Source organism: Watersipora subatra, chromosome 9 (assembly GCF_963576615.1).
Source record: "Watersipora subatra chromosome 9, tzWatSuba1.1, whole genome shotgun sequence".
NCBI classification, from domain to species: Eukaryota; Metazoa; Bryozoa; class Gymnolaemata; order Cheilostomatida; family Watersiporidae; genus Watersipora; species Watersipora subatra.
In genome coordinates, this window is record NC_088716.1 from 25,286,950 (window position 1) to 25,301,380 (window position 14,431).

At 34.0% G+C, this 14,431-nt stretch overlaps 1 protein-coding gene across 1 annotated transcript; it reads right to left on the bottom strand.

Moving 5' to 3' along the window:
- Positions 1–5,540: 5,540 nt before the first annotated feature.
- LOC137404930 (uncharacterized) lies at positions 5,541–9,708 on the bottom strand. The gene is made up of 5 exons (XM_068091158.1): positions 9,651–9,708; positions 8,049–8,237; positions 7,808–7,897; positions 6,032–6,290; positions 5,541–5,731 (listed from the first exon to the last, which is right to left on the bottom strand). Exons 1-5 carry the CDS (start codon positions 9,672–9,674, stop codon positions 5,541–5,543), a joined length of 753 nt encoding a protein of 250 aa, XP_067947259.1. The 5' UTR covers positions 9,675–9,708.
- Positions 9,709–14,431: the final 4,723 nt, after the last annotated feature.

A 14,431-nucleotide genomic window follows, 5' to 3' on the forward strand; every position in this document is an offset into this window, starting at 1 on the left:
ATATATATATATATATATATATATATATATATATATAAACAGTGAAACTCAGCTAACTCGACTTTCATGGAACCGAGAGAGAGTGTTCGAGTTATCAGAGCGTTCAACTTATGGGAACACTGTCACAAGTGAATGATGAATGTACTATTGTATTTATTTGTACATATACAAACTATACATGTATATATAAATCGAAAGCATTGATTGCTGGTTGCTAATTAAGGGACCTGTCACATAATGTTTAATTAATTTTTATCAGAAAGTATAAATATTTTCCTTTTATTACTTGAGCTTCGTTTGTTTGTTTAAAGTTATGTGACTGCCAGGACATTTTCAGATTAAAATAGGCAAAACCTAATCGCTACTGAAACTCTCAGACAAAAAGACATATTTTTCTTTTGAGCGTCCTAACAAAAACCAGTTTTGCCAATTTTTCTTAATTTTATCTGAAGGCTATCTGGTTTCTCCTTGCTTGCGGAGGGCTATCCCCAAGCGGATGTTGGGTAAAATTTAATTTTTCCAAACCTTTAAAAAATCTTTAATGAAAATATTTTCCCGATAGTGGTAATAACGCCGCCTAAGAACTACTAAAAGTTGTTGTTTTTCTCTATGGCTTGGAGTGAAGTGATATTCTAAAGCGATAACAACCATCTCGGTAGCCATTGGGCAAAAAAACTGTTCGAGTTAATGAAGTTAAGGTCGAGTTATCTAAAGCAATTTAGCATTGCCTGGGAACGGACCAAACAAATGAGTTCAAGTTAACCATGTGTCTGAGATATCCGAGGGCGAGTTATCCGAGTTTCACTGCATATTGATTCGCTAATACACCTCACTCAAGTATACAGCAAGGACATCGGAATGACTTTCGGTATTGAGAAATGTGGAAGGCTAATTCTTAAGAAAGACCACTCTATGCTCACAGATGGCCTAAAAATGCCAAATGGTACCATCAAAGATATAGAAGAAGGGTACAAGTACTTGGAGATTATGCACAGCAACATCAACCACGAAGCCGAAAAATGTCACAAAGCCATTATCGAATAAAAGAAGCGCTTTTGGCAGGTCCTATGGAGCCATCTCAATGCCAAGAACCAAGTCATGGTAATAAATACCTACGCACTGCCAGTACATGTAATAAGATAACCAGCAGGCATAAAAAAAGTGGACTGATGAAGCCATCAAGGAAACAGATATAGCAACTCGTAAAATGCTGACTTTGCATGGAGCACTCCAATCAAAATCTGATCCTGCTAGATTGTTTCTCGATAGGAAAGATGGCGATAGGAGACTGAAAAGTGTACATCAGACAGGGAAAGAGGAAAAACAAAACATCAAAGCCTATGCTGCCTCAATGGCCACTTCAGATAAGTTGCTAGCTAAATTTTAATTGGCTGCTCTGACAATGGAACTTACCCTGATGATGAGAATATTGACTGGTGCATGAAACCTCTTCATGGTGCTTACCACCAACAAATATTTTAAGTTGGCGATCTTCGCCGGATATATATGTGGCTGAGCAAAGGAAACCTAGCGGTCAAGACAGAGTCGCTGATCATGGCAGCCCAGGGGCAAGTGCTGGCAACAAGGCGACTCCAAACGAAAATCTATCTCACCTTGAGACGATCCTAGATGCAGACTGTGTAAAGATGTACCTGAGACCATCCAACACATCATCAGTGGATCAAGCAGCTAGCAGAAAACGCATACACTGAGAGGCATAATCATGTCGCAGGTGTTGTGTATAGAAGTCTATGTGATGAGTATGGCCTTAATAAACCCCAACACTGGTGGGAAGCTCCTGGTAAGGTCAATGAAAATGACTGCGCTAAGATCATTTGGGACTTCTACATCCTGATTGACAAGCATGTTTTAGCAAACCAACCAGATATAGTGGTGGTGGACAGAGAAAACAAGAGGGCTACTATAATATATATATCAGTACCCAATTACTACAACATAGTCAGCAAAGAAAAAGAAAAGTTAGAGAAATATTTCCCTTATGGAGAAGAGATTGAAAAATGCTGGGATGTAAGAACAACTGTAATCCCAATAGTCATTGAAGCAATGGGCGCAATAGCACCGGCGCATAAAATGTGGCTTGCCCAAATACTGACAGCAATCAACTCAGGTGACTTACAGAAAAGTGCGCTCTTGGGAATAGCTATTATCTTGAGGCGAGTGCTCACACTCCAAGGTCTCTGGTGGGAGACCCGAGTTAGAGCAGAAATTACCACCCATATGGGTTAATCGGGGTGAGGAAACCATTATATATATATATAAATATATATATATATATATATACAGGAGTACCTGTATATACTCCTGCGTACCGACTGCGCTAGATAGCGCAGTTGGTAAGGTATATAGACAGTGATCATTAGGTCCTAGGTTCAAACCCCAACAACTGCACCCTTCTGTCGGTCCTTAGACAAGACCCTTGCTTGTATAATGTCTACAACCTCTATGATGAGTGCAATAACCTAAACCATACCGGCTCGGACGTCGCCCGATCAAACAAGGTCCGCGCTGCCTGTAGCTGAACCAGAACAAAGCAGAAAAAATGTGCTATTGGTTCAAAACGGATGAAATGGACTTGGACTAATAACACGGACCTCATGCAGTGCTACTTTATGAGTGAACTTCAAAAGTGGTGCTATATGGGAAGGATGCGTCAAGTGTAGATAAACAAGCGCCCTGAATTGCCACTAACCGCAAAGCAACTTGTAGCTCAGAGAAGTAACATAATCAAGCGGCACCTCATATCAGAACTTGAGGTAGATGAAATTAGTGTACAGTTCACCCCAGTAACCTCAACCAATGAGGCGTACATATCAACACACACTTTCACACATACACGATCACGTGTTGTCTCACAAGTTGAAGAAGACATGCAGTTTGACCTTGATCCAAGGGTGAAAAAGCTTGTGGAAAATATCATCAAGAAGATGCCAGCTGCTAATTATTATGGAAGCAGTACAGCAATTGTCTTCGTGGAGGAGATGGGTATTAAGCCACTGTCAACAAGGCTTCAAACCATTCCATCTTGGCAGCTGAGGCTACAAAATAAGATCAAGGACTTGCACAAGAAAGTTGGTAGGCTCAGTGAACGATCTAACCACAGTTTGGAGCGTCCAAAAAGGAAAGCCACAATAGAAGCTCTAGAATCTGCCAAACAGCAGCTAGTAGCACTCTCGGCACGACTGAAGCGGTACACCAAAGAGCGGAATAACAAGAGAATGAATAAACTGTTCATTAATAATCCATCTAAAGTGTATTCTCAGTTCAAAGGCGAACTGCGGAGGCCAATGTCAGATCGTCGTTGTTCCAGCACCTCAAAGTTCTGGAAGGACATCTGCGAGAAAGAGACTACTCATAACACCACTCAAATTGGCTGAAGAGGCTTAAAGAGAGCCACCAACACACTGTGGCTCAGCAAGGACTCACCATCAGCAAAGTGGACATCAAGTGCAGAGTGCAGCGTACGAAAAACTGGGCAGCACCTGTCCATGACATGGTTCAAGCCTTCTGGTTGAAAAAATTGACATCGCTACAATGGCTAAGCAGATGGAATGCCTAATAGAACAAGGCGACCATCCGGAATGACTGACAAAAGAACGAACTGTACTCCTGATAAAAGATCCAAAGCAGGGGCCGATTCCTAAGAAATATCGACCAATAACGTGCTTGCCCACCACCTGGAAACTGCTCTCAGGAATAGTTGCAGACAAACTGGAGGAGCACAAGAGTCACTATATGACCAGTGCTCAGAAAGGAATTGGGGGCAACACCCGAGGAGCCAAACATCAGTTACTGGTAGATCGGACGATCTGTCTAGACAGCATATATATATATATATATATATATATATATATATACATCATGAGATTATACACTTATAAAGTTGAATTAGCCTAAAAGGCAATGCTGTTGCTTAAAAAGAGTGTTCAGATTGGATATGACATAGTCAAGTGTTACCGTATATGATGAGATATAGTGAAGTGTGACCGTATATGATAAGATATAGTCAAATGCAGCAGTTTTTGTTGCGATATAGTAAAGTGTTACAGTATATGATGAGACATAGTCATGTGTTGCAATATTTGATGAGATGAAGTCAATTGTTACAGTATATGAGACATAGTTAGAAGCTACAGTACATAAGGAGATATACCCAAGTGTGACATTATATGATAAGATATAGTCAAGTGATACAGTATATAGTAAGATATAACCAAGTGTAACAGCATAGGATGAGACAAAGTCAAGCATTACAGCATATGATGAAATAAAGTCATGTGTTAGAGTATATAATCAGGCATAGTCAAGTATAACTGTATATAAGGAGATATACCCAAGTGAGACTGTATATGATGCGATATAGTCAAGTGCTACAGTATATGATAAGATATAGTCAAGTGTTGCAATATTGGATGAGATAAACTCAATTGTTACAGTATATGAGACATAGTCAAAAGCTACAGTACATAAAGAGATATACCAAGTGTGACATTATATGATGAGATATGGTCAAGTGTTACACTATATGATAAGGTATAGTCAAGTGTTACAGTATATAGTAAGATATAACCAAGTGTTAAAGCATAGGATGAGACAAAGTCAAGCATTACAGCATATGAAGAGCTATAGTCAAGTGCTAAAGTATATGATGATATATCGTCAAACTTTACAGTATATGATGACATAAAGTCAAATGGTACAGTATATGATGAGATATAATCAAGTGTTACAGTACATGATAAGATATAGTTAAGTGTTGCAGTATATGATGAGATAAAGTCAAGTGTTACAGTATATGATGAGACATAGTCAAGTGTTACAGCATATGATGAGACATAGTCGAGTGTTACAGTATATGATAAGATATAGTCAAGTGTTACAGTATATGATGAGATATAGTCAAGTGTTACAGTATATGATGAGACATATTCAAGAGTTACAGTATATGATGAGATATAGTCAAGTGTTACGGTATATGATAAGATATAGTCATGTGTTACAGTATATGATGAGATATAGTCAAGTGTTACAGTATATGATGAGATAAAGTCAAGTGTTACTGTATACGAGGAGATGTAGCCTAGTGTTTCAGTATCTGATAATACACAGCCAACTTCAACTGCATCCGATAACATATAAGGCTGTATTCAACCGATTTATTTCACAGTGATTGCTAGCATTAATGCTTAGCCTCTGTCAATGCACAAACTATTTCAATGAATAACTATTTATTTGAAATTATCAAGCAGTTATGAAACTCTGAATACTGTATGACGGTTAAATTTGTCATTTTATATTGTGAACCGGTCATGTTCGTATTGTTATGAACCCAGTTTATTAACACAAGCTAAAATAAAAGTTGACCAGTGAAAGCAACTATCAGATGAAAAGTGTCAAAGCATATTTGGATGCATAATCGATGTTGATTAGGGTTAGCAAAATAATATGGTATTTTCACACAACGTAAACTAAATAGTTGCCATGGTTTGACAGTCAACTATTCTTAGATGACATGGTAATGGTTAGGATTCATCTGGAGAATCATAATCAACTAGCCAGCTGGGTCTTTCACTTTCCCGGTAGAGTATATGGCAAAAATCAAACCCGGTGATGTCGAAGCAGCTTTCGTATAAGCCATCGCCTTCCATGTAGAAAAGATAACAGTATGTGCATACAAGTGCATCTTCGGCTTCCCTTTTTACCTTGCCATTATCTGCAAAATGATTTAACTCCTAAATAGTGGCGCAAACTTAATAGAAATCTAAAATAGATACTGAAAACTGAAATAATGATTTCAAGGATTAAAAAAACTAGCCGATAATATGGAGAAGTATGATTATTGGAAGCGTTTAAGCTGCATGACTTTCTGAGAAAAAAGATTTGATTATGAAAAAGTAGAACTGGGTTAAGTCATTTAAAAAGTACTAAATGAGACAACAGTGTAACATAAGGCTAAAATACATTACAGGTGAGAGTAGTCACTACCCAAAAAGCATGAACGCAAGGTACTTACCAGCTGATGCAGAACTTGTTATGACCATCCACTGGTAGCCATTGGTACAATCTTCATGAGCTCCATCAGGTATGAAACTGGTGTCCTCAATTTTTCCAGGTAAAATTTCAACTTTAGTTTCTACTGAGCCATCAACCTGAACTGCTCCGTGGTTGGAATTATAGAGAAAAGACTCAAACCCTTGATGAGAGTTTGATTTGACTCCTACAGGAATCACGTAACAAACCTTGTTTCCTGGTGCCCTGATTATATGAATTCCCTGTAAAAGAGACTAAATCCTTAATACGTGTTGAAGGAAGTGTATGAGAAGGCGTAGTATAGTCAATGGCTTATTTAATGTTTACTGTTGTTATTATATTAAAACTAGTCACTCGTTGATTTGAATATTACATTGAGACACACTCTACTTCGTAGTTCCTGTTTTTTGAAAATATCTAATGTAAGTTTCCTATTATTCATGATATCATTTATCTTCATTCATACTAAAATCTATGGTTTTTCTACTCGAAGCCTGATAGTTATTTCACTACTTTGTTAAACAACTTTGTTATCTTTATAAATAATACCTACAATATTGCACTCACTTTTTGACAAAAGTAAAATAAGTAATGATGATAATTATTACAATAACTATAGGCTGTAATAATATAATAATAACAACAAATATAATCATGACATTAATAATAACATGTTTAAAAGATTCCATCAGGTTTATACTTTTCGCATGACTTTTTATGTACCTTCAGACACAAATAAGCTTATTGCAGAACATAAATATCAAACTAAAGACAACACAACAATTAACTCTATATTAGATTGCATGAAGTGTCTAGACTGCTTTTATTGCTTTTCATTTTGAATGCTGATGATTGCCATTTTTAGTTATGTTAGCAGGAACACTATGAAAGTACCAAGTTCAAAGAAAATACCTTTTCATTGTGTAGATCAAATGTTGAAACATGAGCAAATTAAAAAAATTGTTTAGCGCATGACATGAAAGGATAATATTTGGCTCACAAATAAATTCTGCAATGACATCGAAATATTTTAGTCATGATAATCCCATCTTTTTATCATAGTTTTCAGTTTTTGTGTATTTTTTAACCTGCTTTTTAATTTAAAGCATCCGATATTTCAATGGAAAATAAGTTATAATAAAATCGAACATTTTAATAAAATATGGAAGATATATAAAATGTGTATAATTATAATTTAAATCATTGATTTTAATAAAAGATAGAATGTTAAATTTCATATTATATATAAAATGTAACGTTTTATATTTAATAAAATGTTATAATAAATTTATTAATATGTATTACAAACATAATATATATTATTATCTTTTTTGAAAAATCTTCTAAAGAACAATCTTTTAAGAAAATAAATGTTTTATTTTCTTAAAGACTCAAGATCTTTTATGGTTTGTGTCCTCATTTTTAACAGGACAATTACAGGTTTTCAAATCATTTCAACTTACTTGATGTGATCAAATTTCATACAATATCTAGCAACTATTTTGAAAATATCATTGCTATCTGCTTTAACACTTTTCCACCTAATATCTGTTCTCTTAGCGGAGTAAGGTATTTTAAACACCGTAGTTTTTATGGTAATTTTTTTATTTGATTTTAGCGGCTAACTGTTGCCTTTTTTTACATGTATAATTGTTTTTGTTAACATAATCTGTAAAATATTTCTATTTGAAGTGAAATTACTGCCAATAAAGTTACCTATCAATATTTATCAAATGATTGATCTTAATTAAAAACTTACCTTGCTAAAGTCATCAACTTCGAAAGAGCCATCAGCTCCCTTGTAGTAAGCAACTCTTGAGTTCTGGTCGTAACTGATATGTTCTTCTTTCTGACAAAAGTAACACTTCATTTAGAATAAAGTTTCAGAAGCATTTGCACTTTAAATAGTTGTTACAACATATAACTTAATCTATGCTTAGTTTTAGTGTGAAATACTGAGATTATGAAGTCATATTGTACATCTTTAAAGTATTGATTACCTCATTGCTTCCAGATGTTACTGTCACATCAGCTACTATGTCTACAGTTTTAGCCTTTTGCTGAAGCTGGCAACTAGCTTGGCCATGGATAGATAAGTAGATCAGACCACCCACTGTGCCAGCTAGTAGAAAACTTAGTACTAGTAAAGCCACACCTTGGTAGGGAAACTTGCTCCTCTGTGGAGCCATCTAAAGACAATATGCATACGTTATTTTTTTAACTCACAAATTGATACCATTATTCTACTTTAAAGCACATAAACTCCATAATCCTTTTATCATATATTTCAATACATCAGAGCTTTGGCTTTCGATTGAGCCATTGTTTGACATGGTGAGACAGACATTGGTTAGTGTTTATAGGATTCCCCAGAGACCCACTGCATAAATGTTCAATAGCATAGGCTTGAAAATTGTGACAATTGAATTTTCGTATTCAGTGTTGTGTGCTCTTACCGCTTATTTTATTGCTTATCGCTTATATTTATCAACTACGACAATGACACTGTTGACAGGCAAAGGTAGGACAACTTCAAATAACAAATGAAGATGAAAAAGAAATCAGTGTCTTCTGCTCTCTATGTACATATTTTGTCGATTATAAATAACTTAGATTCTAAGCACCATTTTATGTTTTCCATATGGTATTATGCACTAGCCCTCTCTTTTTATTGTGATGCTGAGGAACGGTTGAGATTAATTAATTTCAAGCATTGCGTGATCTCGTGAAAGTGCAATCGGCATATAGTCCTAGTGCCACTCAACTGTAGGTAACAATTTAAACGATGTGATTTCAGTACAAATATCAAAGACAGTATTTTTATTGAAGCACAATTAATTAAACAACAACATGCGTTTGTTTTGGTCGGGCATTGGCATGATCCCCGGGCATTGTTGATTATTTAGAATCCTAGTCTGTTATTAGCGCTCTCTGAGTTTAACAACACCGATTGTCACAGAAAGCGCAGCCTCAATTGCATCAAAAGGGATCGACTACCTAAGGCTAAATAATAATTATGACATCACAATTTTGGAATGGTAACCAAGTGTTTTTTTTATTGCAGGACACACTTTTCACACATTGTTTTTCACAGTTCTATTATTTTTTTTTGTACTGAATATAAGCTCATTCGAAAGCCAAGACTCTAATGCATTAAATAATATAACAACAATATTTTATAGTTCATGTGCTTTAAAAAGATTCTTGTGACAAGGAAACAAATAAGTACATTTAAACTTACTGATTTTATTTACTAAATATTTTAAGACTATTGTTAGCTTCATTAGTTTTCATTTATAAATTTATTTTGTTCATATTATATAGTTTTTTTTTAAAAGGAATCTATGAACACAGACTCACAATCATGAAAAAACATGGCACTATATCACAACTACTTTTTGTTTTTAAATAAAAAATAGGCTAAAAAGTAGAAAGTATGACAGGCTAAAATCTGAAGCTTTGCGCTGAATATTTCTGATGTGATGAACTATTTATTTGATTGGTTAGCTGTTGCCCTTTTCTGATTACTTTGCAAAATAATTTGACAAAAATTTCTGTTTGAGATAAAATTATTGCCAATAAAATAGTATATGAATACTCACTAAGCTTTTTTCACCATCCATCATGCAGGCTGTTTACCACAAAACTGAACTGTGATCAGATGACCTACAATTTTATACTCCTGGAAGACTCAACCACATTGGCTCTGCTATATATGACATGTTAATACTGGATAATGATTTATGCTTATTATGCTTCTTGGACTCTCATCCGATTGGCTGGAGCTTACATTAGGTTTTACTGAAAGTCTTCTTCTCTTGTCAAGCGCATTAACTCATTAGTAGCTATTCTTAATTCACTGTGTATATAAATCAGAGACCTCTACACAACCAGGATAGTTGACAGAAGAAAATTCAAATGAGTAGTCCTTACCTCATTATGCCAGTTTTAGTTATTAGAGTAATGAAAAGAACTTTTTCTAATGACTCAAAGCTCAAGAACAAGAAAAATCTTTTTTTCTCTAAGTTCATCAGGAAGATATCTGCCGAACACCTCAACCAGACAGCTCTGTCTGTCAGAAGTTTGAGAGTACTTTTTTGAACAATAATAAATTTAGTCATGGCAGAACTACATCCTGGCGGAATAACTCTTCAACTTGTACAAACATGAATAGTCATAAAGAGGTGTCTGAACCATGTACACATGAAATACCATACACTAACATTGGTGATATGGTAGAATCGTAGTTGAGAGATAATACTCAATAAGCAAATTAAACTAAGTAATCTTAAACACACGGACTTGGTATCTGCCAGATTATGTTTCGGTAACTTTTGGCAATTATATGCGAATAAGCAAAATATGCACTATAGGCAAATTATACGACTATAATTATAGTATATAGTTATATAATTGTGCATATATAAATATGTATATGAATATCATAGTTTTGTATGTCTGTGAATCAGTCTGACCAGCTATAGCTATTAAAATCCTGGAATAAAAAGTTTGCCTTGTGCTGGATTTGAACTCACAAGGTTTGTAAGCATAAGTTTTTAACTGCACATTTAACCACTGAGCTACACAGCCCTTACAATTCTGTTGCTTTTATCACATACGGTATGCCCTTTTTTCGATTGCAGACGCTAAATGGCGTACTAATATCTACATTGCGCCTGCAGGTTGCGATGCCCTTATTATAAAATATTTCCCACCTGACTAGGAAAAACGATGCTTTTTTAGTCTCACCTTAGCAGGGAAAGTACGTTTGCCACCATACAATATCAACAATAATTTTTTTCGAAATTAAGCTTCGACGATTGTTATGCGTTATCTGTTTGCATATCCGTTATAGTAAAACAGATTTGCAAACCAATAAATAATTAAATTTTAGTTAAAAGTTTACTAAAATCGTAAGCAAACTTGTTTCCAGTATGTTTTTAATAAACTTAAGTTGTTCAAGTTAGATTCAGTGCTTATGTGTGACGACAGTCTTGAAGGGTCAAACTCTGCGCATAGTGCAATGTAATATTACAATTTTTTGCACATTCAGACTACAATATGCACCAAAGTTATTTTACGTAACTATAGTTACTAAGATTAACATATTGGGTTGCTACTATTTTTAATGATGCTTTTATTACTTTTTACCAGGAAGAGATTGCATTAGATAATTACTATGTGTTTCTATACCACTTTATACGATATTTTCCCCTTGTGATGCCAACACTGAAATGAATTAAAATTATATAATTTTATACCAAAAATGTTTTTGTTATAGTAGCAAAACAGACTATAATCATACATCTTTAGCATATATATATATATATATATAAAATTGGGTAAAAATGAAAGTTAAAGTTAAGTTTAAAACAACTTTATTACTAATAAAGTTGTTTTAAACTTAAAATAAAATGTAAACGTTAGCAGTACCTGTGAAAGAACAGAAGGTTTTTTAATTTTACATCGCTCTATTTTAATATTGAGCACTTTCATGCAAGAGACTGTTCATACTGCATCTACTGTATATATATATATATATATATATATATATATATATACATAAGTAAACATATATAAAGATTTTTTGATTTATATATACATACATAAATTGATATATATATATATATATATATATATATATGTGTATATACATAATTTTGTTTTCATAAATATATATGTAAACATATATGCTTATATAAGTTATTTATATATAAATATATATGCACATGTATACTGGTGCATATAATTGTATACATTTAAAGATATATATATACATATTTAGAGATGTATGTAATTTTTTAACTTTAAAGATATATATATATAAATAAATATATATATATATATTCACTATTCTGATTCAAATATCGAATCCAATATACCAAATCTTATTGAAAAATAACCTGATTCAGAAACTGATTCAGATCTTTTGTGTTGCACAGATAGTTGTTCATTTTATTATAAAAAATGTAAATCTTGGTTTGTCGTTTTGTTTGTATTTATTTATGAAAAGAAAAATGTATGTATTCACATACTGACACACCGTGCATGTTGTAACAAAGCCGTTCATGTTTCTTTTGTAATTTATAAGTAATAATAGTAAATTGCATTTTAATTAATGAAAGAATGGTTGTTTTTTTGTTGTTGTTGTTGTTGTTGTTAACAAACAGCAACAACAACGTTAGCAGTACCTGTGAAAGAACAGAAGGTTTTTTAATTTATAGAAAGTCTTTCAATAGTTTACCCGCAAGAGCCAGCTCATCGAATGATCTGTTGGACCATTATTAGTTAGAAAAACTTAAAAACCTAATGCGTAAATAAATAAAACAAGAGAAAAAGCTTGAAAACCTATGGAGTAAATAAATAAATAAGAGAAAGAAACTAATTAAATTAAAAAAACTAAACCAAACGAGAACAACCCAACAAACAAGCTATGTACCGTCAGGATCAAAAAGGCGATAGATAACTTCAGCTGCTCAAGTTACTTTCGTATTGCTAGTAAATAAAAATATTACACTGCATTCTGGTTTCCTTTCTTTGTTATCTTAATCGTGATTGGCTGCAATAAATCATTTTGTTACAATTAAAAAATACCACACTATGTGATAGCGTCTTAACTAAAGAAAAAACTTTCCTCAGCTATGTTGATGTTGATCAGGCTGATTTAATTGCCACCGCCCTTTATCCATTTTAATCTTACCCTATAATATAATTTGGGATATTATATTATGATTTGTATTAAATTCTTCAATTTTAAAATGAAAACTAAAACTGCTGGTAAATATTGTGACTTGGGTTCAATAGAATGTAACAACATTCCACTAGTGAAAGGCCAGAGCTGTTATTAAACTCACAGATCACCAGGAGGTAAACTGTTTACTGGCTAGATGTTATGTCATGACACAAAGCTCTATCAGCTAGACATTATGTCATGACACAAAGCTCTACCCGCTGAGCAGGCTCTGTCTACTTGCAATCATAATAAGCATTGTATCGTTTATGCCTAAGGTTGTCTGAATGGCGAAACTAAGTGGCATTAAAATGATACTAATAATAGTACTATAGCAGTCGTTTCAGCAAAATTATTAATAATTAAAGCCAAACAAACCATAAATTTATTAAGCCTATAATTTCATTGTACCCCTTAGAGTTCTACAATGCACCCCCAGGCATACTCGTACCATAGGTTGGGAATCTGTGCTTTAGTTGATATCAGCTATTGCGTTCAAGTTGCAGTATCACGCATCTTTATTCTGCCAGTCTCTTGGCAACTATAGATGTCATAATCACACTTTCGCTTGATCTGAGTGTTTTAATTGCAACCAAATTTTACCAATTTTAATCTTGAAACATCCCGGCGATCAGATAACCTCAAACATCAAAGCAATCACAAATGATAACAACGTAAAATACTTTCTAATAGAATTTACTAAAATGTTGTGCAAGTGCATCTTGGCGTCATTCAGAATCGAAGAACCAAGACAGTTGCCACATCATAGGTTCTATTTTTAAAAAGTCATACCTGTGACAGTCTAAGGCGGTGCTTGAACCTACAAATAGTAAAACAAGCCCTAATTTGACAAATATAAAGTTATAGCTGACTCATAAGAGTGATTTGGCTTTCTGAACGGGTATAAAATATTTGTTTTGACCAAAAAACTGTCACAAGTTTTTTCTGCTCAATTAGTATGGCATACAACGTCAAAAAATCAGCCATTTAGCTAAAGATCAGCTAATAAAAGCATTCTCATTCACCTCCCTGAAACCACGCTAAAAACATTGTAAAAATAAGATTGCAGTGTCCTAAAATCAAATCGCAATGCTCAGGTTTCAGCAAAACACGCTTCCATCTTCACCACAGAATAGTCTCTCAAAATTAAGGATAAGTATGTACATATGTATTACACATGACAACCTTGCACGAAGCAAGGGGCTGCCAAAGTGCTAGTACATGTTCTTGGTGAACAATTAGTATACGGGTTACCATTTCAGTCTACGAAGCTGATAGTTGAGTATACAAATCCAATTACTATTTCCTTAATCGGCTTAATCCTTTAACCCTACATCAAATCATGGCTTTGGACAAACAGAAAGACGGACAGATAGACAAAATGAAAAATGGTTCTTTTAGAATAAAACTTATCAATCTTGGGACAGACAGACAAATTATCAATTTAACCTACTATACTGTAAATGCTTTCTACACAGTTTAAAAACAAATTGCAATGGTATCTATAAAGACGGTCTGTAGAAATAAACCAATCTATTATCTTTGCTTATTGGCCAGCCAACAATGCCATTGTCAAGACTTAGTGCTTTTCTGTGGCAGAAACAGTCAAACCAAGCTCTGCGTACACAAACAAGCTATCTGGCCATTTGACCA

Bases quoted from the DNA above. Each gene is read 5' to 3' on its own strand.
- LOC137404930 (XM_068091158.1), bottom strand. From the start codon at position 9,674: ATGATGGATGGTGAAAAAAGCTTA. The intron at 8,238-9,650 runs GTGAGTATTCAT...TATTGTCTTTAG, and splicing joins TGGATGGTGAAAAAAGCTTA to ATGGCTCCACAGAGGAGCAA. The intron at 7,898-8,048 runs GTAATCAATACT...TACTTTTGTCAG, and splicing joins TAACATCTGGAAGCAATGAG to AAAGAAGAACATATCAGTTA.